At 55.6% G+C, this 24352-nt stretch overlaps 1 protein-coding gene across 1 annotated transcript; it reads left to right on the forward strand.

The window, feature by feature from the left end:
- Positions 1–18245: 18245 nt before the first annotated feature.
- On the forward strand, positions 18246–23208 carry LHX1 (LIM homeobox 1). Its single transcript, XM_028108988.2, has 5 exons — positions 18246–18415; positions 20367–20593; positions 20690–20967; positions 22322–22487; positions 22829–23208. Exons 1-5 carry the CDS (start codon positions 18246–18248, stop codon positions 23206–23208), a joined length of 1221 nt encoding a protein of 406 aa, XP_027964789.1.
- The last annotated feature ends 1144 nt before the right edge of the window (positions 23209–24352 follow it).

Consider the following 24352-nt stretch of genomic DNA (forward strand, 5'->3'; position numbering starts at 1 on the left):
ACACACACACACACACACACACACCCTCGCACGTTTAGCAGATCTCAGAGGAGGAAGATGTATTGTCCCTTGCCTTCCCACCCCAAGCCTGAACCCAAGCCCCAAGTCCCTAGTTCTGAACATTTTCCACCATAAATCCCAGGAGGGGACATGCAGAGGGAAAGGGAGCAGAGAGAAGAGATTTACAGCAAACTTGCCTCCTGACACCTCTTTGGCCCATCCCATAAAATAACAATATTGCCAGATAAATCACACAGAGTCTCGGGGGACCTTACCCTTGTCCTTGTGGGGTCTTTGGTGGGAGTCACTGGGTCATGGTCAGAGGGGATTCCACGCAGCTGGGTTCTCCCTGACAATATCAGTCCTGTACAGCATGGAGAGGGGGGTGACTCTGATCTAAATCCTGGAGCATGGGGGGAGGGGGTAGAGACTAGGGTGAGGGGTGGAGAGCATTGTCTATCATCATCCAAGAGAGAATATGGCATGAGCAAATCCCAGCTCGAACTCCTACCTTCGTGACTTTGGGCAAATTACTTAACATCTCTGGGCCTTGATTTATGTCTCTGTAAATGCAGGTCATAGAATATCCCCCACACAGGATATGTGTGAGGAGTTATTGAGAATAATGCATGTCAAAGTTCCCGGCATACACTCAGAATGTGGTTAACTATTGTAATGACAAAGGTTTTCCCTCCGCTAAGATACAAAACATGGTGGCAGTGTTCGCAGCAGAGGGGATCAAATGGTGGCCCTCTCAAGAGAGACACCAGGCTGCCCCCACTCCTCTTTGGCTGTTGTTTCCATGTTAACCTGTGATAGTAGAAAGGCAGGGCTCCTTTATACACAAACAACGAATCATGGAACACTACCTCAAAAACTAATGATGTAATGTACGGTGATTAACATAATAAAATAAAATTAAAAAAAAAAAGGCAGGGCTCCCCATTTACTCACAATGTGACCGTGAGCAAGTTTCTTCCCATCTCTAGGCCTCAGTTCCCCATCTGTAATGTGAAGGGGTGGAAAATACTTGGTCTTTAAGGCCCTGTCCAACATCACATCATCACCCAACAATTAGGACCAATTCCCAATGGGCACTGGAGCCAAAGAGGGGCAGGCAGGACAGAGGCCGCCCGCCGTGAGGCCAGCTGAGGTGGGTATGGGCATGTGGGCCAGGAAGAAGCAGTCACCATCCTGGGAAGGTGCCAACCACTGGCTGCCCCGACCACCACAAGCAAGAGACCCCCTGATTACAGCCCAGGGCACCGGTCTGGGTCCGTGTCCTCCTAGTGCTTACCCTTCAGCCAGAGGGAGGGCTGCGTTCCCAGAGGTAGTGCTAGGTGGGCGGGAGCTCCCCTCCAGCATCCCACACACCTGGAGAAACCTGGGCTTCCCTGTAGCAGGTGCAACCCCCCCTCCCCCAGCCCCCAGCCCGGTCTGGCTCCCCCCATCCCTTGAGCATCTCCCGATCCTCTGGCTGCAGCCCTCCCTCCTTTCCTTCCTCTCCCTTCTCCTTCCCCATGGCCCCTCTTTTCCTCTCCAGTGCTGCTTCTTGGTTGTATTTTTCCTTCCTCTTCTCCCCACCGCCCCCTTCATTTCTTCCTTTCTCATTCTCTTCCTCCTCCTGGTTCTCCTGCCTGTTCCTCCCTCCTTCATTTTCTTCCCTCTAGGTCTCATTCCTGGAACAGAGGTGCCGCTGTCGTGAGGGAGTGACTATGTGGAGGGCTGGGGAGCTGGAAGGGGGCACGCTCTGGCCTGACCGACCCCCCCCCCCCAGGGTCTCTCCAGCCGCAGGAGGATCAGGAGTTCACCCGCAGGGCAGCTGTCAGGGACTCCTGAGACGGATGAGTGAAAGTGTAGGGGGTGGGGAGGCGAAGGTGCTGGGGAGGGAGCCGTCTTCAAATAAAAATGAAAGGAACATGCTGGATGAAATAATGGGGATGTTTAATAATAAGCCCTGTGCAAGGCACCTCTGCCCTAAGACCCAGCCCTCCTGCCCCTGTCCCCAGCCCTGAAGTTTCCCTCAGCACAGAGGCCCATCAGTGTCCCCAATCCTTTGGGTAGGCCAGAGAGCAGGAGACACCCCCCCAACACACACACACACACACACACACACACACACAAGTCCCCAGACCCCTGCCCCCTCCCAGCCTTCCCCATCTTCCACTGAGGGACGGGTGGGATTGGAACCCCTGGCAACCTGTTCCCAGAGTGATGCCTGGGAAGATTAGTGCCCCAAGGCTGGCAGGCCTATTAGGAGGCCTTTATTGGGGAGGGGGTGGGGGGCAGGAGAAGGGGATTCTCCATTCTCCAAGCAACTGGATTACACAGTCAGGGGATCAGGGAATAACTCGCGGCTTAAACTGCCTCTTCACAGCCCAGCCCCTGCCCTGGCTCTCAGCCTCCTGTTCTCAGCAGGGATCTTAACCAGCCTAGCCTCGCCTGCTTTTGAGGTATCTTTTTCGTGGTCTGAGTCAGCCTTGAGGGCAAAACCAAATCTAATCTCCTCTTATCCCCAGAGCTATGACACCACAAAGGAGCTCAAAAGGGACCGACTTGCCACCACCTTCACCAACCCTCACCTTCTATGAAGACCAGAGGTCTGGAGGTGGATCCCGAGGGTGTGGCTCAGAGAGGTGAAGTGACTGGCTCTGAGTCACACAGCTAATAAAGGGCAACTGAGATGATTTCCTGACTATGGCAGGATTTATGGGAGCATGCTCTCTGCAAAGTCAGCCAGGTCTATGCCAGGGGCTGGAAGGAGCCCTAGACCCTGATGTTCTTAATAGAAGGGGGTTTGCTCCTGAGCTTTCCTGAGCCCCCACCATGAGCTTTCGAGGGAAGGGAGCCCAGCTCCCATTTGGTTGCTCAGGACCAGACCAAAGCATGGGGGCGGGGGGGGGGGGGCGAGGCAGGAAGGAGATTAGGTTTAAAGACTCCAAAGTCTTAAGGTCTAGTCCCAGCCTTACCACTAACTTGCTGTGTGGCCTTGGGCAAACCACCTCCCCTCTCTGAGCTTCAGTTTATCTTATCTGCAAAATGGAGATAACATCTCTTTCAAAATTGTTTTGAAGGTACTGGAAGAGCATCAGGCTTGGCACCTGGTATCTCCTACCTGCTCTAAATAATGGTGGAAGCAGAATTGTATTTCCTTTACCCAGAGCTGTGCCCACTCCCCAGAACAAGAAGCTCCACTGCACATTCAAGCAACTGGTTCTTCCCACTGGGAGGGCAAATCCATCATGTTCAGCAAACTATTGCCCCACCCCGTGTAAGGTTATTGGGGGGTCATGCCCCCACACCCTGTGTTCCCTTTCTAGAAAGAGGCCCAAAGCTCCCCACCCTAGCTCCATGTGGCACCTAGAGACCTCTTCCTGACAGAGGGTCATCTCTGACCTTCCTAATGGCCTACGTTCCTTCCAGCCAGAAAATTCTATGATCCCGTGACCCCTAAAAGCCCTGTCCTGCTAATGGTTTTATGATCTTCCCTAGGCATCCTCTCTGTGCCCTCCCTAACCCCCAATCCCCTTTCAGTAGGTCCTAGTCAAAATAAACAACATTTATGACCAGAGCAGGATTCAAGGTCTGCATTGCAAACAAATGTGAAGCCCTTTGAAGGTGCCTGGGGAATCCATCACGTCCTGGGGTGTGATGGTCCCCAGGCCCAAGGGGAGGTAGGCCCTGGGAAGGGGTGCAGGCGTGGGAAACTGGGCTCTGGATCTAGATTTAGAATCGGAGGATCTTGTGCGGTGTCTGGGGCTCCCTCCTTAGCAACAGGCCTGCCCCTGTGCAGGAGAAATGAGGGGACAGGAGGAAGGGTAGCCCAGCCCGAGGTGGCCGCTGTGATCAGCAACCTTTTGTGCCCTATGTGCAGGCCTCCCTGGGGGCCAAGACCTGACTTGGCATGTCATCAGGGGCGCAGGGGACAAAATGAAAGGGAGGGGGAGAAAAATCAAGAGGCAAATGGAGAAATAGCATGTGTGGATGAGAGACGTAGAGCGGAAACCACAGAGGCCTCAGGCCCCATCACGACCTCCAGTGCCCACCTGGCACGCCAGAGCAGCTCCCCTAAAGAAAACTAGTCCAGGGGCACCTGGGTGGCTCAGTCGTTAAGCATCTGCCTTCGGCTCAGGTCATGATCCCAGGGTCCTGGGATCGAGCCCATGTCAGGCTCCCTGCTCAGCAGGGAGTCCGCTTCTCCCTCTCCCTCTGCTCCTGTTCTCGCTCTCAAATATATAAATAAAGCCTTTAAAAAAAAAAAAGAAAACTAGTCCAAACACCTTCAGGAGAAAATCAACCCAGCCAAACCTATCTTGTCAGCCGGCCAGTGGAGCTGAGGAGAGAGTGCGGGAGAGAGAGAGAGAACAGGCCAGTGCTGAGTTTCTCTGGGGGAGAGCCACCCCAAACATCAGCTTTGGGGAGTGATAGCACGGAGGCAGAAGTGGAAGTCCTCCATCTAGAATGAACCCTCGTCCTCCACCACCCGCCAGGTGGAAGGCAGAAGCCCTGCCCCTGCTCTCATCAGCATCCCCAGCCAGAGATGGGGCCCACAGGCGGGCAGCCCACTTGTCCCGGCTCTGCCTTCCACCTCCCACGTGGATGAGGCGCCCCAGCTGGGTTCAGCCTCCTCTGGCAGGTGCAGGGCCATGAGCCGATTTGTTTTCAAGGGGGACTGGCTCTGTCTGGGGAATGGTTGTTGGAGAATATTAAAGTAGGATTCCCAAAGGCCCAAGTCTGACAGCAGCTTTCTAGGACACGCAGCTCAAGGCTTTCTTCAGCCACCTCTCCAGCTTCCAGAACTGGGGCATGGGCCGAGGGGCTGCTCCCTGACTCAGAGCTGGGGGAGGGAGAAAGCATTCCCCCCATGGGGTTGGGGGGAATGTTCCTTATCATTTACCCTACTAACAATACTCTGCCGCCCACCAGATCGGGTTGGGGAGCTAGACATAAAATACGGGCAGGTAGCAAGGTTTCTATCACAGTGATCAGGCACCCGCCTATAGCATTTGCATATATGGCATATAATTAATGTTTGATGAGGGAGAGTCTGAGAGATGGCGGATGGGAACAAAGATAGAAGGAAACAAAGAGACAACTGGAAACATGGGCATGAGTTTTTCCAGGATTCATATAGTCTGTGCAAAAATTCTCCTCTTCCTAAACTGAAAGAAGAATGATTTTAGGGGCTTCGTAGGATCTTAAGCTGGTAAATCAGAACTTCCAGCAGAGTGCCCTGGTGCCCAGCATGGTGCTTTATAGATAAAAGGTCCTCCAGAGCACAGAGTTTTAGGGCTGGAAGGGCCTTGGAGAGTATCTAGGCCAGTGGGTCTCAACATCCGTTGAATATAGAATCACCCGGGGTGCTTTTAAAAAAATAAGATGCTGGGCACCCACCTCCAGAGAGTCTGATCTAATTGGTCTGGGATGGAGCCCAGGTGCCTGTGTTTCTTTAAAAAGCTCCCCAGGTGATTCTGTGTACCCAGGGCTGAGAACCACAGGTCTGGGTCAGTGCTTCATTTTACAGAGACAGAAAGTGAAGTCCAGAGAGCAGGTTACTTAGGCTCATACGGACAAGTGGCAGCAGAAACAGGACCACAGAAACCACTCGGGTATCCTGACGTTTAAATGAGCAAATAAAAGATTGATCTTTTGAAGGCATCCCTAGCTGCAGAGACCAGCTACCCAACCCCTCATCTCATCCCCCACAGTTTCATGTTATTTTCATCAGAAGCCAGGCAGCCTGGCATCTTGACCCCGTTCCTTCTGGCCTTCCATTCTGGAGGCCTCAGGGCTCATACAGGGCAAACATCCAATTCAAATACTGTCCCCCAGGTCTGGAGCCTCCGAGAATAACGGGGCAGCTGTGACACCGTGGCCATATGGAGTGTTGTTGGTGGACACCCCAGAGCAAGGGTGTGGGAGGACGTGTGTACAAAGGTGCATGTGTACGTAGATGCACACTTATGTTGGAGGCTCCTGCACGGGGGCACTTGCATGAGAACACTTACCTATGTGCGGGACGGTGTGCGTGTTCACAGTGGCATCCGTTTACGCGGCAGGGTGTGAGACCCTATGGGCGAATGCACCAAAGACCCTCAAATGTGGGCATATTGTGTCTGTGTAGTTGTGCACAAGGGCAGAAAGCTGGACCTACACTTACAGCGTCGACGTTTATATCTACCAGTGCAGGCCCCCCTGTGACAGTACGTGTGTGGCTGGCTGGCCGTGGAAATATGTACAACTGGCAGCTGGTGGGCACGGGGGCCAAGTTTATGCGGCGAGAGAAGAGGTTTCTGTTGCTTCCATCACATTTCTTCAGAGTAATCACTGGGAAATATATGCGTTGGAAAACTCTATCTTTCATGCTTAAATATATCTCAGCATATATAAATGAAACATGATATTCTGCCAGCTGAGATGCTCCACATTAATATTGTTTATCATTGATAGAATTAAATAACCCATGCAAGCCCCAGTAGCATTTCTTACAATTTTATTTAACACTGTTTTGGCCGGAAGCGGCATTTGGCAAATGCCAACCTATACAGGAGAGATGACTGCAACTGATGCGTAATTTGCAGGCCGTCATATACAACACGCAAGAAGTACCACAGAGGAGGGTCCTCTAACATTCCGACCACCCCACCTTTCTTTTGAGCTCAACTTATTCCCTTTCTTTCTCCAAACCTGATTAAGACCCAGCCCTTCACACTTCCCTAGGAGGTCTCTGCATGTGCCGTAAAGACAGATAACATGGAGGGTGAGGATTTGGGGTAGGGGAAGAGATAACACTCTAAGACCAGGTCTCTGGAATGTTTCTGCTCCTCCCCGGTCTGTCAGAGGCAGCCCCAAGCCCCAGCATGTGTTAAAACCGGGAGACCAAAGGAAGCATTTTTATAGGTTCTGCAGACCCTCGGGGTTGACTGACAAAGTTTTTCGTTCAGAATGAATACAAAAGAGCGTTGAACTTATCAAATGAGTAGTAAATCCTTCATTAAAAGAGTCACAGAAATGCTTCTTTTTTAAGGGGAAGCCGCTATCATCCCTTGAGCCCAAATGAGAACCACCTTCCACGTAGTTACAGGCCTGCCAAGCTCACCTTTCAAAATGTGTGCCGCCCCCTGGCCTAGGCCGTTGGCTGAATTATGAATGGCCTGAGGGAAAACAAAGCTCAAGAACTGAGAAGTCCAAACTGGAACAAGAGCAAGAAAATGGTAGAACCACAAATGAGGCTCACAGAGGACAAAAAGGCGTCTTCCCAGCCACTAGGCAGTGAAAAGAGGTTGCATTTACTTCCCAGCGCTGGTGAATAAATGGAATTTGTAGGTCTTTCCACAACTTGCAAAGGCCCTCTTAATCTCCCAGGAACCAGGGCCAAGTTCCCATGTAGGACCTCCAAACCCTGCGCTATAGGATCTCTGTTGACCATGCCTGGGCTTCATCTTGGTGTGGCACCAAGACTGAGCCAAGGAACGCCCTACACCTGCCTTCCTGTGTCCTAGGTTTAACTTCTCCTGTACTGAGATCCCTAAGGCCTCTAAGGTAAAGACAGCCAAAAGCAGTTGGAACAGCTATTCACCCAGCCCTGTTCCCCAAATCCTCTGCCACCCACAATGAAGCAGCCATCAGAACTACATTTCCAGATAGCCCCCCCCCCGACCCCTTTCCACCAGCAGGGATATCGGCCAACCTGCTTGGGGGACAGCTGCGTGCCCGCATCAAAAAGTACTGGACCATCTTCACACCGCTGAAGTCAGGAAGTTGGGTCTCTGGAGCCTGGTGCCGTGGGCTGCCTCCTGAGTACATACAGAAAAAGAAGTTTCCTCATGTTGGGATTTAGGGGTAGGAATGGTGAAAAGTACCCATCAATGTTTGTGCCTATCCCCACACAGACACATACACATACACACACACACACACACACACACACACACCCTGTCCATACACACAAATCATGAATCATCTCCGTGGCTGAACATTTTAGCGTTCAACAATATTCTCGGAGGCCCGAGGTTTTCAGGCAAATCCCAGGTCTGTGCACAAGGACACTGCATAAATCCCTCCCCTTATGAAAGGCCAGTCTGAGCAGATGGGACCAGTCTTAAGTAAACGGCAGAGCCCTCCCTTGGTCCACCTCAGGAGGAGCGGCAGGGGGCTGGCCCTACCAGCCTGGACAGCAGAGAGCAGCAGAAGCTGCTCCTTCTGGGGCTCATGTTCCCATCCCCAACTTATCTCTCGGAGGGGGGCGTCCGTTTGACCACACAATCCTCCCTCCCCTCCCCCAAGGGGAAATCAGATCTTGAAGTCAGACTGGAGGAGGCCACCGCAGACCAACTGGTGGCCAGAGTTGAGAAAGCAAACCTGAGTGCTGGAGAGATGGGCCAGGGCTAGGAGAAGAGAAGAGGCAAAAGGACCCCTCGTACCCAAATGGCTCTGCGCAATGAGTGTGGGGAAAATGACTTCAGAGCTCCTCCACTTTCTGATAATCTGCTTCATTAATATTTATTAAACAAAAGATTAAAAAAAAAAAAGTAAAGTCCAGATAATTAAACACTCAGTGGCGGTAGGAGGATTCCTCCACTCTGTTCTCTTGCTGGGCCCCCCACCGGCAGCCTAGGCCAAATGTGTGCACTGTGCCATCTCCCTCCCCAGCCCTGCCCATCTCCCCAGGTGTATCAAGAAGACATGAAGCAGGTGGATGGAGAGAGAGACAGACCAGGGCACCCCAGGTGCTCACCAGGAAATGCATGGACTGTGAAATTACACCAGGGCTGGACAACTTACCAACACACTGGCACCCTTGGGAGACTGAAATAATTAACTTGCTAATCAGCTACACCTTGCTCTTTCCTTTCTTCCTGGAAAAAAAACAATTGCGGACTGCCTTCGCCTTCACATCGGGTTCCTATGTCAGTCACTTGGAGACAAACGATGCTTGAGGAGAAATATACTCTCTGCCTCTGTGTAGACTGCAACGGGTCATACCAAGACACGCCTCTTCTTCCTCACCCCTTCCCACCAGGCCCCAGGGAGCACACAGAGACAGAATGTTTCTGCAGAGGCAGGGTTTTTTTTCTGTCCACGCCACAGAGCTTTTCCATCTCCGCTAAGCTCTCTCGCTTTCAGCCCTCTTTAGCCTGCTTGCTGGTGCTAAACAGCCAAGATCCATGTGGAGAAAAGAGGATTGATTAGAATCGTAATAATAATCCTTGGCATTCGTCCGGCTTTAGCGTTTACAAAATGTTTTCACACATTATCTCATTCGGTTGGAACTGGAAGGGACCTTAGCAATCACTTAGCCCAATACGGATGAGGAAACTGAGGCCCAGGAAGGTTAAATAACTTCCCCAGAGGCCACAGCTAAGGACAGTGGTTGGTTCCCCCCGCCATGTTCATTGTCTAGAGATCCAGTGCCGCCTCTCATCCCCTGGAAGGAGGAAAAGAGCAGAATCGCCTTTTTGGTCCACAGTGGTTATAGACCAAGAAATCACAACATTAGAAGAGGAGGAACTGCGGATGAGTACAACTCTTGGAACTCTTGGAAGAAATGGTTTGTGGGGTTGGGAGTAGGGCGACTAGTCCAAGTCCTGAACGGCACACATCAATTAACATACTTCCCTCTCTCTCTTTGTCCCCTCATCTCTCCCTTCTCTCTGGGTTCAAAAATATGAACATTATGCAGTTTGGGATCTAAGGCTTAATTCGGTCGTAGGTCCCAGAGGGAAGTGGGGAGTGGGGCGTGTTTCTCGGATTGCAATCTGGCACCTCCGCTCCCAGGATTCTCAGCATGATGGGCTCACGTGTGCATATGTGTGTCCACCCAAGACATTGGGTTTAGCGGTGAAAAACAGGCTTCTTGATCCTTTTCACAGATCAGATGATTTGCAAATTAATAGCTCTTTCCCCCCCGAGGCTCTGAGGAGGTGGGAAAAAAAAAAAGATATCTGGTGAAGAGAGGGAAGAACAGGGTGGAAAAATATAAAACGGGGAAAGGAAGCACAATGACAGTGGATTCTGTAGGAAAACACTTCCCCGCCAAGGTGCACGTGTGTTTGGACGTGGGTCTCCGCTTTTCCGCAGGGCCACCCTGCCCCCACCCAACCCGTTGCCCCAGCCTGTTGGAAGGGAAGCGGCTCCTTTGTGTGTTCATTTCTTTCTAAGCCCAACTCTTTTCCCTCTAAAACTCCTTCTTCTCCCTGTTGAGCTGACCATGCTTCTGGATTTATGAAGAGAGATGTTTTAGCAGAAATCCCCCAGAGTGTCCCATCAGCCCTAAATCCCAGGCCCGCTCGCCCCCCCAAGACCCCATGACACACAGCATGCCAACACGGCTTCCTCTTGCCTATGCATTAGCCATCCATTGTGGCAACCTGACATCTCTCACACATAAAACCGTAAGAGAGAAATAAAATATCTGTCTCTTGGCGAAAATAAAGCTTTGCCTCCCTCCTGATGTATAGGATATAAAATAAAGCCGCGGCTCCAATAGTGGCTTTTCCTTATGCCGGAGTTGCCTTTGCACACACGGAGACAATGAAGACCGATGGTTTGGGACGAGGCCCAGCCTCCTGGGGCCGCCTTCACCCTTTTTTATTAGCGTGTCTCCCCCCCCACCCCACCTCTCCCTGCCTTTTTCTTTCTTCTTCACTTTCTTTCCTTTCTGGTTTGGATTTGACTTTTATATGTCCTTCTCTTTCTTTCCTCTGGAACTTTATTTCTCTCGTTCACTTTCTCTCTACAGCATGACAGAGACAGGGAGAGAAGAGCCAAGTTTCTCAGCCTCTCAGACATGCCCCCCATGTCTCCCCGCCTCCCCCTTCCCAGACCCCTAGCTCTCTCAGGACTGCCAGCCCCTATGACGAATTTTGCTGTTCCTGCTTGGGGATTTGCTTTGGTCAAATGTACAAATGTCCCCAAGGGACAATTAAGAATGTGTTTAGTGGGGGGTGGGAGGGAAGTGGACTTTTTTTTTTTTTCTGGGGAGCCACCCTTCCCTGCTCCTTCTTCTCCCTATGCTAGGCAGTTTATGGATCTCAGCAATTATTTATTTAGCCTCCGAGGAGGGCAACAGTGCAGAGTTGCCACCTAAAAGGGGTGAGAGTTGACATTCACCTCCCAAACCCAAGCCTCAAAGCTGCATCCTCAAACCAACTGTGGGCCTTGGGCCCCTTCTGGCCAGCCCAGCTACCAAGGAGTTGCTCCAAGTCCAACACCCTCTCCCCTGCCTCTTTCTCCAGTCCTGAGAACTGAGGGTGCTGTGGGAGAAAGTAGGAGGGGCCACTCCCCATGCTCGCACACAGAAAGAACTGTCACCCTCACAGTCACAGAGACACAGTCATCTGCCTGCCCTCCTGCACACTTGACACTCTCTCCCACCCTGCACAGTGTCTACCTTCTTTCTCCTCTGTCCCCGGAGGCCTCACTCTTGCCAGGTGCACGGCTCTCCTCTGTGCTTCTGTTATCTCTCCACCTGTGTCTGAGTGGGTTTGTTTCTAGAAGCTTCTTCCCATCCTTGCCCTGGCCTCATCCCTTTCGCTGCTCTCCCTCCATCTACCCAAGGCTGCTTCCCAGCCCATTCAAAACTTCACCTGCTCTACTAGGGGCTGCAGGACACATCCCAGGCCCTGGGAAGACTAAGTCATGACTGAAAGAAGGGGGTGCAGGGACTGGGCTCCCAGGGGAGCAGCAGGGGAGGGGGAACTTTGGTGTTGCCTGAAGGTAGGAAACGTCCTGCAGAGGGGCAGTGGGTGGCTTTCAGCCTCTGAGATTGATGAAAGCCTTCCGTGTATATGTGGACAGCTCCTGGTCACCCCTAATATGAGGAGATTTTTATAAATGCAAACATGGAGAGGCTGGTGAGGCAGCAACATCTATTGAATTCTGCCCCCCCCCAAAAGGAGAGAGGGGCTTAGAACTGCCAAGTCCAGAAAGAACTCAATCCCAGTCCCAAATGTGGTTAGCTTTGGGGGTCTCTTCCCCCTCCATCTTTGATATCTCTCCAGATATCTGCAGTGACCACTACCATTAGGTAAGGGGAGAGAGTCAATTAGTGAGAGGATTAATTACTCTGAGGCACGAGCCCCGTTTGTCTTCCTTACCGGGTGTGAGTGTGTGTTCAGACAGAGGAACACGGGCACGCACCCAAATACACATTGTTGTCACGCCGTCTTAGACGTTTTATTTATTTGTTGGATTCCTGCCCAGAGCCGCTCACATGTTTTTCCACGGGTGCTGAGTCGCCCACCAAACATGCCGCCTCCTTTTCTCCCGCCTATGAAGGCGACTGTCACACACCCGCGCACCCTCCAGTCCCGCCGGATGTCCCCCCTGCCCCTGCAGGGTGCCCAGCTGCGTGCCTCTCCCCGCCACCTCTTATGTCACTGAGTGTCTTTCTGGGTCTCTTCTGTTTCTTTTCGTCTACTCCTCCACACCTTTCCCCCAATGCATTTTCCCTCCTTTTATCCTTGCTTACTTTTCTGCATTCCTTTTCTTTCCCCTGGTTTTCTGTCCTTATTCCCTTTCCCTGTCCCTCTCCCCTCGATTTCATCTCTCTCTCTCTCTCTCCTGCCTCCTCCATTCACCCTCTCCTTTCCACGATTACCCACCACCGGTCTCTGCGCCGCAGCGCTGCCTTGCATTTGAGATCGCCACGCTTGACCTTCCACCCCTTCCAAGCCCAGAGTCCCCCCCGCCCCGCCCAGTCCCCGTGGGAAGCCAGCCTTGTTTACCCAGCCCGAGCGCACACCGTGAAGCCCCGGCCGGATGCTGCCCTTTCCTGGCCTCGCTGTTCCCCACCCCTCCCATCCCCAACTTGGAAACTACTGCTGGGGCAAAGTACACAGCGGTGCAGGGTGACAAGCCCCCACCCCAAATTTCTCACCTTCCATAGTGCACTGGCCCAGGGATCTCGGACCAACCTCCTAACTTGGGTTTCTTTCCCGGGGAAAAAGGAGTTAAAACCAATCCCCCCTCCCCCACTATGTGGTTCAGGGGAGATAGCGATATAAACTGTAAAATGGTGCACACAAGTAGGTCATTTCCAGGAGTGAGTGATGGAGTGAGATTAAGGCAACCTGAGTCAGGAGCAAAGGCGAGAGAGAGGGAAAGGAGAGCCGGGGACTTAGGATCAGATCCAAGTGCCCCGGGCCAAAGTTTCCGGCGTCGCATCTGCGGCGTCCTGCCGAGTCCGTGCGGAGTTTGTGCGGCCTCTCGGACCCCTCCAGAAGACCCGCTCCCTCCCTCCTCCCTCTGCCTGACCGGGGAAAGCTGGTTGCGCCCCAAGCCAGAAACCCCGCTCTGTTAACCGCCTAGAGTCCGCTCCGCCGCAAGCGCCTCCTTTCACGGCCTCACCGGGCTTTTCTGGGGGTGTCGAGCTGCACGGGAGCGCGCTGGGCCAGGAGGGGAGCCGCCAGGGGCTATCGCCACTCTCGCATCTACAGCAGCTGACGGTGCCAGGCCGGCTTGGGTCCTTGGGCCACGCGAGCCACTCGGGAACGTTAGGAAGCAAGGCGATCTGGGGCTGGGAACCACGGAGCTCACGGGAGGAAAGCGGATGCAGGAGAGGGCGCCATCAATCCCCCCAACCTGCAGGGCGTCTGGGGAGGGCTAGCAGAACCCGCTCGGTCCCCAGTTCCCCAGCGGGGTCCCGCCTCTCAGGACTCTCAAGGCGCTTCTCCGGAGTAGAGCTTGTACTGTGAAAGCCGCTGCCTGGCCCCTCTGGGGCCTTTTCCAAGAAAGCCTGGGGATGCGGTGGAAAGAATTCCGCGGCCACTGAGCGAAGACTTGGCGGCGAAATTGACCCTCACAGCACCGCGCCTAGAGCTTGCGCGCCCTGGGGGCGGTGTGCGTGGTTGTGGGTCTGCGCTACTTGGAGGTCCTTGCCTAGGGAAGCGCTGTGTACTTCAGGCCGCTGGCAGTAAGTGTGGCGGTGAGGGTAAGAAGGGAAGGCTGGTGCTCTTCGCGGAGCAGCCATTGGTTTAAATGCAGAGCTGGGCTGAGAGCCTTCAGAGGCGGCTAATTTGGAAAGCTGGGTCAGTTTTCTCTCCATGACTGTGCGACCAAATATATTTTAAAATAAAAGCTCAATGGAAACAAACAAACAAACAAACTACATTAATATGGTGTGCTGTCCCCGTGGAGGCGTTCAATCTGGACTTTAAACCTAGAATCAGGAGCTAAGAGGCGCGCCTAGAGCTGCGCTCCGGGACTCCCTGGTAGACGCGGGGGTTGGTTCCCGCAGACCTATTTACAGAACCATCTGGACACAGGGACAAGCAGAGCCTGATGCCCCAGAGCCCCCGACCCGTTCTCGTCCTCAACTCCCCTACCGCGTTGGTCCGCCCGCAGGGAGGGGCCCTCTTTCCCCCCACGTCGAGGTCCCAAGATCACAGCACCCCCAAACGGGTGGAGCAGCCCCCTCCTCTCCACCCGAAAGAAGACAGCGGGCCTTGGGTTCAGGAAGGCCGGCAGCCGGGTCCAGCTGTCGCCCCGTAGGTCTCCGCCGACCGCCCTCCACCCCCGCGGCCCCTCTGCTTTGCATGAGAAGGAGCCCAGCTGGGACAGGGGCGGGGGTTGAGCCACTCGGGACTCTGACGGCTTTAGATTCCAGAAAGGGGCGCTTGGGTCGAGGGCGCTAGCGGCGAGAACCAGGACAGCTGGGGGAGGGGGGGAGCGTGGGGGACCGCTCAACTGGACCAGCCCCTCCCCCGCGGGTCTCACCCAACGCAGCGGGCTGGGGAGGCACCTCGGGCTCCGGGTGGAGGAGATGGGGTCCCCTGAGCCAAGTAGCTCCTAGTGCCTCCGCGGGAGCTGGAGTATTGGCTACGGATCCGCTCGTTCCTGAGAGCGTTGGGTCGGCAGGAGGAACACAAAAACCTAGTCGGATCTCGCGAAGCCCGCCTGCTGGGTTGGAGAACCGCCCTCCCCACCTTACTCCTGACTCGAGCGGGGCCCTGAGAGAGGCCCACGGTGGGGACTGATGCGAGAGAGATAACCAGCCCCAACACTCCTCCCTCCCCGTAGCGGGGGAACCCCAGCCCAGGTGTTTTTAGAGAGGGTGCGGAGAAGATGTTAGAGGCCCCGCATTTAGAGGTCAGGATGGGCGGAGCGCCAAAGAGGAGCAGGCCAGACCTCGGCTTTGGCTTCCAATAAAAAGGTGACGCGGGGGGCAAGGTGGAGGCTGCCGGCGGCCTCGGGGTTGCAGGGTGGTGCGGACAGAAGCTTGAAGGCAGGAAAGGGGCGTTGGCACAGTCCTAAAACTCCACTCCCGCTGAGCGCAAACCAAATTTTCTGTAGCGGCTTCCCGGTTCGTCCAAAGAGGGTATTCCATTTGCAGAGACCTGGATCCCGGGCCGGCTCAGTTTCATGGCAGTTGCGTTTCAGCGCGCATTTTCCCCAACTTAGTCCCGGGCCCTTGTGTGGGATGTCTGAGTCCCGCACCATGAGTGGGATCGAAAGGCCAATTCCAAAATTCCAGCTAGACCCGGCTAGCTGCCCATCCTTATTTTCTTCCACACTAGGGTTGAATGCGCCTTCTTAGCACCCCCACAAAAAACAAAAACAAAAACAAAAAACGAGGAGCAAAAACAGGACTGCCCAGCCCTGCCACCTTCAGACCTCACGAGAAATCCGAGTTGGCACAGAAATGGTGCTAATCAAAACGGAATTTGGTATTTGACTGGCGTAAGCCAGGAAACCAGAGTGACTCTTCGAGGCTTAGGGTTCTCAGGACCCGGACCTGAACCCCACGTTTGGAATAATCTGCCTCCAGGCAGTGGTCCCGAGGTTTTATTCGGAATTAGGAAGGTAAGGGCTCCCTGAGGCGTGAACTACAGGGGGTGTGGTCTGCGGTTGTCTCGGGAAGCTGTTGCTAGCCCGGAGCCTGGAACAGGGGAGGAGGAGAAGCCGGGCCCGCTCAGCCCGTGCGCTGCACACCCGAATCCATTGCAGCCTCTCTGTGGAGCCCCAGACGTCCCTGCTCCCCACTGCCGCTACTACCACCCGCCAGCCGCCACTGAAGCCCTGTCGTTTCCCGCCTAGTCGTTTGTTTTTGTATGTAAAATGTGTCTCCGGATCACAGTTTTCTCACAACTTCTCGCCTGGGTTGCAACTCCTCGCCCGAGGCGCTTCCCCACCCACTCCTTTCCCCCTCCCCGGCGCCGCGCCTCCGGTCTCCCCCGCCCCCACCAGGAAACCGCCGGAATCAACTTTCCAAGACTGCGCTGCGGGGAACAAGACACCCAGATCTCCCCGAGACCGAGACCCTGTGGACTTTGGATGGACTGGGGGAGGAGGCACGGAGGGACAGGAGGAGTTAAGATTCTGTAGCCCTCCCTCTCCCACTCCCGCTAAAACGCTCGCTGTGCTCGGGACCAACTTCTAGGCCAAGAAAACACGAGGAAGGGAAAAAGGGAAGAAAAAAAAAAAAAGCCCAGCACCCGCTGAATTGCAAAGTCAAACAGTTCACCAGGGCCTCCGGGGTTCCCGGACCCTTCTGCACCCCAACCTTCAACAAGGCTCCACCTTGGATTAATCCCACCTTCCAACAGTACTCCGCCCTCCGCCTGCGCCTACTCCCACGCTTTCTCAGTCCTTCCCATAGAAACCGAGGCCTTACCGGAGCAGGAGGGGCTCGGGCACCTTGCTGCCCGCCGCCCGCACCGCGCGGGGCCGCGGATGCGGCCGCCACTGATCCTCTAAACGCGGTCTCCCGGCACTCTCCCCGGCCGGGGGATGCAGAATGGTTTACAGAGGGACCGCGAGCCGCTGATTGGTCGCAGGCCGCGGTGACGTCGGCGGGCGCTGCATTAAGGCGAGGGGGCTTCCAGAGCTCAGCCAACAGCCAGGAGCAGTGACCGAGCCGCCGGAGCTGGGGAGAGACGCGCCAGGGCGGCGGACTGGGCCAGGAGACCAGGGACAGAGGGACGCTTGTCCGGGGACAGCCAGCAACGAACTGCGGCCTGGGCGGCGACAGCAGCGGCCCTTGCTGAGCTGTTCCAGCCGCACAGAACTATAGCTGCTGCACCAGGACGTTTTTTCAAAGCTCTCCAAGCTACTCCCCCTCCCCCCGACTCCTCCCGCTGCAAAAGAAAAAAAAAAAAAGGAAGGAAGGAAGGAAAGAGGCTAGAAAGGAAACCCAGATTTGCCACCACAACGAAAAAAGGGGGAAAAGGAAAAGAAAGTCAAGCGACTGTGGGGTTGGACGCAGGCAGCCGGAGCGCGGGCCGAGCGATGCGGGGCTGCGCGCCCGGGCGGCCGCGAGTTGTGACTGGAGCCACGATGCACGGCCAGGCGCGGTGAGGAGCCAGACCGCATCACCTCCCCGAAGGAGTCCGGGAGCAGGGAGGGCCGTCCCGAAAACACGGAGGCCGCCAGGCAGGCCACGGGCCGAGGTGACGGGGCTGGGGCGGTGGGGAGCGAGCAAGCGCACCTGGCTGCGTCCGCCTGGAGTTGTCCCTCTGCGTTCACGATTGACACAAACACTTCTCCAAACGGGGGGAATCTAAGCAGCAACAACAATCAACAACGAGATCTTCCTCCTGCCTTCCCCTCCCTCCCTCCCTCCTCCCTTGGCCTGCCCCCGCCCCCTCCCCCCAGGCCCACCGCGGGCGCCCCGCGCGTCCGGACCCGCTGCGCGATGCCGGCAGTTTAGGATCCAAAGCTTCTCCACTCGTTTTGTTCTTTTCTTTAAAAAAAAAAAAAAAAAAGAGGAGGGGAAATCCCGGTCGGTGGCAAGCAGCCGGGCACACACACACCCGCCCTCATACCCCGACAAAAGCAGATGCACTTTGACTTCTGACAGCTCTACCTCAAGCCCAAGAGAACTCCACGGCGCTTTCCCTGCAACCCGAGCTCGCTGCGTCCTCCTCTTCCTTCTCCGACTCCTTTTTATTTATTTCTGTTCCCGTCCCCGTTCTCGGTGACCTTCACTCCTCCGCGTGCTCTGGGCAGAAGAGCCGCTTTCTCGCCCGCCTGAGACTCTTCCTCGCCCCAGGAGCTGCAGCGGCGCTGCTGTGCCCCGGGGCCCTGGGACTCCCAGGCTGCACACTCCATCGAGGTGCCCTCCGCTCCCCATCAGCCTCATTTTCACCCCCTTTTGATTTCCTGGTGCGGGTTTTGGCTTGCACCCCCTGTGTGTCTCCTCTTTTTGGAGGGGCTGGGGAGTTCTTGCTGACGTCTTCGGGAGTCATTCCCTAGGCTCTACCTGCTCTTCTCTCTCCCGGCCTCACCCGACCAAACCAAAGACCATGGTGCACTGTGCCGGCTGCAAAAGGCCCATCCTGGACCGCTTCCTCTTGAACGTGCTGGACAGGGCCTGGCATGTCAAGTGCGTCCAGTGCTGTGAATGTAAATGCAACCTGACCGAGAAGTGCTTCTCCCGGGAAGGCAAGCTCTACTGCAAGAACGACTTTTTCCGGTGAGTACTTCCCTGGCGCGGCTCTGCTGCTTCCTCCCCGCGGGCTCTTCCCCACCAGCTTCGGATCAGAGGTCAGCGTGGCCGAAGCAACCGCGGTAGGAGCAGCCTTGGAGAGGACAGCCAAGTCCCACCAGCACCCGCCTCTTCGCCAGCTGGCGCGCTGGGCGCCCCTGACGCGGCCCTGCTTGCGCCCTGGAAATTGTGGGTCCCGGCTTAGCTGCACGTGCCTGGGAAGAAAGGGTGTGAGTCCGCTTAAGCCCAGAAGCCCCTCCAAGTTTAGAAGGAGGCAGCACAGCCCGGGGCGTTGTAATCCCAGCTCCTGTCTTTCCCTCCCTGCACAGAGCTCACCAGCAACTGCATTCTCTGAGCCTCTCAGGTTGCTGGCTCTCCAGGCTGAGCTTAGAAGCCCGGGCTAGATCCCTGCCACTGCCTTTTCGTCTCCGAAAGGTCTTGGCGGGAACCACCGAGGCTTTCGCGTGGAGTGTTTGAGTCCCTTGCCTTGGCGGCAAAAGGGAAAAACTCTGCCCTAATGCCTATGGTGCACATTCCAGGGTGTTCTTGAAACCCCAACCGGCCTGCCTCCAAGCGCCGGCCTGGGCAAACCGCGACGTGCCTGTGAAATGCCCCAAGGCTCCAGCCTCCGGGAAGACCTTCCCCCCCGCCCCCCGCTTCCCGGCTGCCTGGGTTGGCGGGAGGATCGGCCTCCGCCCAACACGAACCTCGGCTTTGTGGCGCAGGCTCCGCTCGGAGCTCTCCCAGGCACTGCCCGCCATCCCCTTGCCCCACCTCCTTGCCGAAACCGGGAAAAACCCAGGCCCCCGCTCTTCTGAGCCGGGAGACTACTCCAGACGCCCCCTCTTTCGTTTAGCATTTTAATTATTCTCTTAAACGCACTATCGTGCCATGAAATCCATACAAACACAAAAGTCAACCGAGAAGAACAGGAGCAAATGCGAATTTTAATTCCTCTGTACTGGTTTGAAACCTTCCAGTTTACTCGGTTAACTTGGTCTCTGCTCTCCTCTGAGTTTTTGGTGACAGGTCAAACTGGGACCCCGGGGGTAGGGGTGCGAAGCCATCTGGGTCGCTTTGCTCAGAGGCCCAGAACGCGCTGTCCCCAACGCTGCCCCCGGAAGCGTGTCTCTGATTGCCGGGAACCATGGAGAAAAGCGCTGGGCAGGCTGGTATCGCCCCGAGCAAACGCAGGCTGAGCCTCTGAACCCCGGCCGGCAGCGCCTGGTGTCCCTAATACTGGCTGGAGCCGAACTGGAGAACGGCGAACGGTGCCTAGCTGCCAGTGGGCCCCAGAGGCCTGGCTCCCCGCAAAGCGCAGCCCGGCACCTAGAGCCCCAGCAGTGGCTCTAGCTTGCGCCAACCTGCCGGGCTTTGGGCTTGAACGTGGCGGTGGCCCAGCTGCAGCCGTCTGCGCGCTCCACGGCTGTTTCTTTATCCGCGGCAGGACTGGACCTTGCCAACCCTCAGCTTAAGCACCCCTCTCTGCGGTGAAAGGCGACACTAGGAGAGAAAAGCAGCGCTCGGGATGCGTTTACATGGAGCTCTAATTAGAATTCGACTGTTCTCTGAATCAAACGGGGAAAATAGTTGCCTCCCTCCCCCTTCCAATCGCCGCCTTGCCGCCTTCTTCCGCAGGCGCTCTTTTCCTCTGGGACAACACTGGGCATGAGGCTGGGAGGGAGGGGGGCAGCTCGGGCCCCTCGCGCTCTCATTCTAACAGTGTGTATCTCCTCACTGACTTTTCACTTGTGCCCCATGTCCTCTCCTGCCTTCTTGACTGCTCGGTCGGCATTCTGCCTCTTTCTGGCTGTCTCTCTTCTTTTCTCCCTTCCTTCTCTTCTTCCTCCACTTTCTATTTCTCTCTTTCTCTATCATCTTTTTCCTGGCCTCCATTCTCCCCTTGCCCCTCACCAACCCGTCTTCTCCCATCCTGCAGATGTTTCGGTACCAAATGCGCCGGCTGCGCGCAGGGCATCTCCCCTAGCGACCTGGTGCGGAGAGCGCGGAGCAAAGTGTTTCATCTAAACTGCTTCACCTGCATGATGTGTAACAAGCAGCTCTCCACTGGCGAGGAGCTCTATATCATCGACGAGAACAAATTTGTCTGCAAAGAGGATTACCTAAGCAACAGCAGTGTCGCCAAAGAGAACAGCCTCCACTCGGGTGAGGCCCCAATTCCCAGCTCGCTAGGGGCGGGCGGGTCCTGGGGGAAGAAGGCCCACTGAGGCCACTGCTCACCTGTCCCTTCCCTCTCCCCAGCCACCACGGGCAGTGACCCCAGTTTGTCTCCGGACTCCCAAGACCCATCACAGGATGATGCCAAGGACTCAGAGAGTGCCAACGTATCAGACAAGGAAGGGGGCAGCAATGAGAATGACGACCAGAACCTGGGCGCCAAGCGGCGGGGCCCGCGTACCACCATCAAGGCGAAGCAACTGGAAACTCTGAAGGCGGCCTTCGCTGCTACCCCCAAGCCCACGCGCCATATCCGTGAGCAGCTGGCTCAGGAGACTGGCCTCAACATGCGTGTCATCCAGGTCAGGGCCTGGGCATGCCACTCATCCCCCCGCCCCCATCCAGACCGACATGTCTCCTTTAAGCAGGCACCCAGGCCAAGCTGTGGAAACCCAGCCTCAAGGAGGGGACTGAGTCCTGGGAGGGACACCTGTGTTGTATTGCCCCATTTTATAGGGCATCTGGAAATCCCTAGGCTCCCTCCATTTCCCAACTGGAAGCTGGTGACAGTAGTGGCAGAGGGGGAGGGATGGGGAGCTCAGCATGAGGCTGGAGGAGGGGACATTGTTGGACACCGCTAGGGAGTTGGGACCCTTTTTTCTGCACCACGCACCTTGTTTGGAAGGAGCCCAGAGGTCTCTGAGCATGCCAGAATTAATCAATTTCACCGGCTTCTCCATAACATAGATCTCTCTCTGTGTCCCCCACCTACTTTGTGGATCTCTTGCCTCAGTTAGACAAGCCCCAGAGCAGAGACGTCTTCTCCAAAGAGAGATGGGGCATCCTGGTTTGCGGGGGGGAAAGGCGCGGGCTGGAGTCAGCTCAGCCTCTGGCAGTCTACCGTGGGATAGGGAAGGGAGGTGGACATCTGGGCATCTGTGCCAGTGTGTTGTGAGGACTTGGGACTGTGTGTGATTTGGGCCTGAGTCTCCCGCCCAAGGTTAGGTGTCTGGTTCACCTGCGGGGGCTCTTCGAGGATGTGGCGGCTGTGCCTGGGAGGCTGAGTGTGCATGGGCACACATATGCAGCTGACCTCCATGAGAGGCCTTGCAGCACCCCGGAGGCTGTGCCGACGTGTGCACTGTGAATGGAAGGTTGCATGTTTGTGTCCTCGTCAGCGAGAGGCTGTGGATAAGTATATTTGGCACTGGGAGATTTGCGTGGATGTGAAAAGGAGATTGTGGGTTTTGGTGTCACTATCCTTGGTAGACTGAGTGTCAGCAGGAGGCTGTTTAGTTCTCTGTCACGATCATGCAGGAAGGGGGCTGCCAGGGACGGTGAATTGGAATCTGCGTGTGTCCGACACTATTGGGGGAGGTTCAGTGTCTGTGTGTGGAGAGGCCCCAGGAGCTGTAATTGTGATAGTGTGACTGTTGGAAACAACTCCAACTGCCTCATGTCGGGCAGGGAGGCTTGCCCAGGTCCCCAGTCGGGAATCCCGTATATCATTGGCTCCAAGGGCCGCCCTGCGCGGCCCTACTCAGAGACACACCCCCACAACACAACACAGCACAACACAACACACACACACTCTCAGAGCCCTGAACCGAGCTAGCTATTGGAGGGGTTAGGGGCCGATCAGCCGCGCACCCGAAGTGAGGGATGGGGGAGTGGGGAGGATCGTCGGGGCCTCACCTCGCCGCGTGTGTGCTTCAGGTCTGGTTCCAGAATAGACGCTCCAAGGAACGGAGGATGAAGCAGCTGAGCGCGCTGGGCGCCCGGCGCCACGCCTTCTTCCGCAGTCCGCGCCGGATGCGGCCGCTCGTGGACCGCCTGGAGCCGGGCGAGCTCATCCCCAACGGGCCCTTCTCCTTCTACGGAGGTGAGTGTGCTGCCGAGTGGCAGGGCGGGGCCAGCCGGGGTTGGCTTCGTTGGAAGCGGGTGGCAGCGCGGGAGGCGCTCCTGGTTTTCTTTAGAGAAGTGGCGAGTGGGGGAGAGGTGGAAAAGGCTGGGGAGTCAATCAAGGGTCGGTAGTCGAGACCGAGGGCCGAATTCCCGACGGTGAACGAGGCGGGTGGGCTGGTAGGGAGCAGCTCCAGTGTTTGCACCAGGCTTCCCCCCGCTGCCAGCCCCGCGGGGGAGCCCGCCAACCGCGAGTTCCCGGAGTTGCCTTTCTCGTCCTTCCTCCTCCGCCCTGACCTCCTCCTCCCCGCTGCTCCGCAGATTACCAGAGCGAGTACTACGGGCCCGGGGGCAACTACGACTTCTTCCCGCAAGGCCCCCCGTCCTCGCAGGCTCAGACGCCAGTGGACCTGCCCTTCGTGCCGTCGTCCGGGCCCTCCGGGACGCCTCTGGGCGGCCTGGAGCACCCGCTGCCCGGCCACCACCCGTCGAGCGAGGCGCAGCGGTTCACTGACATCCTGGCGCATCCCCCCGGGGACTCGCCCAGCCCTGAGCCCAGCCTGCCCGGGCCTCTACACTCAATGTCGGCTGAGGTCTTCGGGCCCAGCCCGCCCTTCTCATCGCTGTCGGTCAACGGCGGGGCGAGCTATGGGAACCACCTGTCTCACCCCCCCGAAATGAACGAGGCGGCCGTGTGGTAGCGGGATCTCGCACGGTCCGCGGAGTTCGTGGTTGTACAGAAATGAACCTTTATTTAAGAAAAATAGAAAAAAGAAGAAAAAAAAAACACATAAAAAGCAAGTCACCCCCCCCCCCAACACACACACACACTTCCTTCAGCCTCGGGGACCATTTTCCGTCTGGGGAGTCCGGATGGGAAAGGGGGACAAGAAACAGGATCCAATTCCGCCTGGAGGTAGAACTGGGATCCGTGCGCTGGCTGGCGAGGTGCAGAACTGGGGCTCCCGAAGGGAAATGCAGACCTCTCCCCATCTTCCACCTGGACCCGGATGCGGGAACAGACTCCACGAGCGTGCGCGCCCGGCCAGAGGGCGGCACAGGAACACCCACGGCGGCCGCGGGAGCGCACAGCCGGTGGTGACGCCAGGAGCCGCAGGGAGGGAGGCCGAGAGGCACAGCCGGGCGAGGGAGGAGAAGCAGCCCGGGGCGCTCCCGGGCCAGCCAGGAGGGTTCTGGCTCTGGGAAATCTCTCACTAGTGTTGTCTCAGTGTTCAGGAACAGCGACAACAAACTCTTATAGCTTCAGAAACGCCGACCTGCTGTGCATCAGGTGGGACTATATATATATATATATTTTTTGTCTATCTGGGTTTTTGGTTTTTGTTTTTGCCAAAATTGCAAAATTCTAAATGTAAAGCCCTCAGTATCAACTCTTCTACCTTCACAAAGCTCTACACACACACACACACACACACACACACACACACACACACACACACGCAAACACCCTGGATAGGATGGTCTCCAGCCAGACCTCTCAGTAAAATGACTTGAACATCAACTGTACAAGAAAGTATTCTACCTTCACACATACAAAAAAAAAAGTTTTAAAAAAAGACTATTGAACTAAAAACAGTCAACTGTTTACGTATAATGTTAAATTCAGGAGTTCAGTGTTTTATTAATATATCCTGTTTTGAAACCTCTTGTTCAAAAACAAAATGTTTTGAGCAATCAACCAAAATTGTTCATTTTCTTTTCCTGTAGATGTTCTGACAGATTTGCAGGGCTCGCAGCTCACTGTGCTAGTATGTAAAAAGGTGTTGTTTACACAAGGCAAAGAGAAAACATGATATTCAGACACTTGCCAAATAGAATAATTAT

The sequence above is a fragment of the Eumetopias jubatus genome, unplaced genomic scaffold (genome assembly GCF_037043125.1).
Source record: "Eumetopias jubatus isolate StellerSeaLion01/CBP00866 unplaced genomic scaffold, mEumJub1_p1.0 scaffold_10, whole genome shotgun sequence".
NCBI classification, from domain to species: Eukaryota; Metazoa; Chordata; class Mammalia; order Carnivora; family Otariidae; genus Eumetopias; species Eumetopias jubatus.

Excerpts from the sequence above, each read along its gene's own strand:
- LHX1 (XM_028108988.2), top strand. The coding sequence starts at position 18,246 with ATGGTGCACTGTGCCGGCTGCAAAAGGCCCATCCTGGACCGCTTCCTC. Across the intron at positions 18,416-20,366 it reads TGCAAGAACGACTTTTTCCG|ATGTTTCGGTACCAAATGCG; the intron begins GTGAGTACTTCC and ends CCCATCCTGCAG. Across the intron at positions 20,968-22,321 it reads TCAACATGCGTGTCATCCAG|GTCTGGTTCCAGAATAGACG; the intron begins GTCAGGGCCTGG and ends TGTGTGCTTCAG.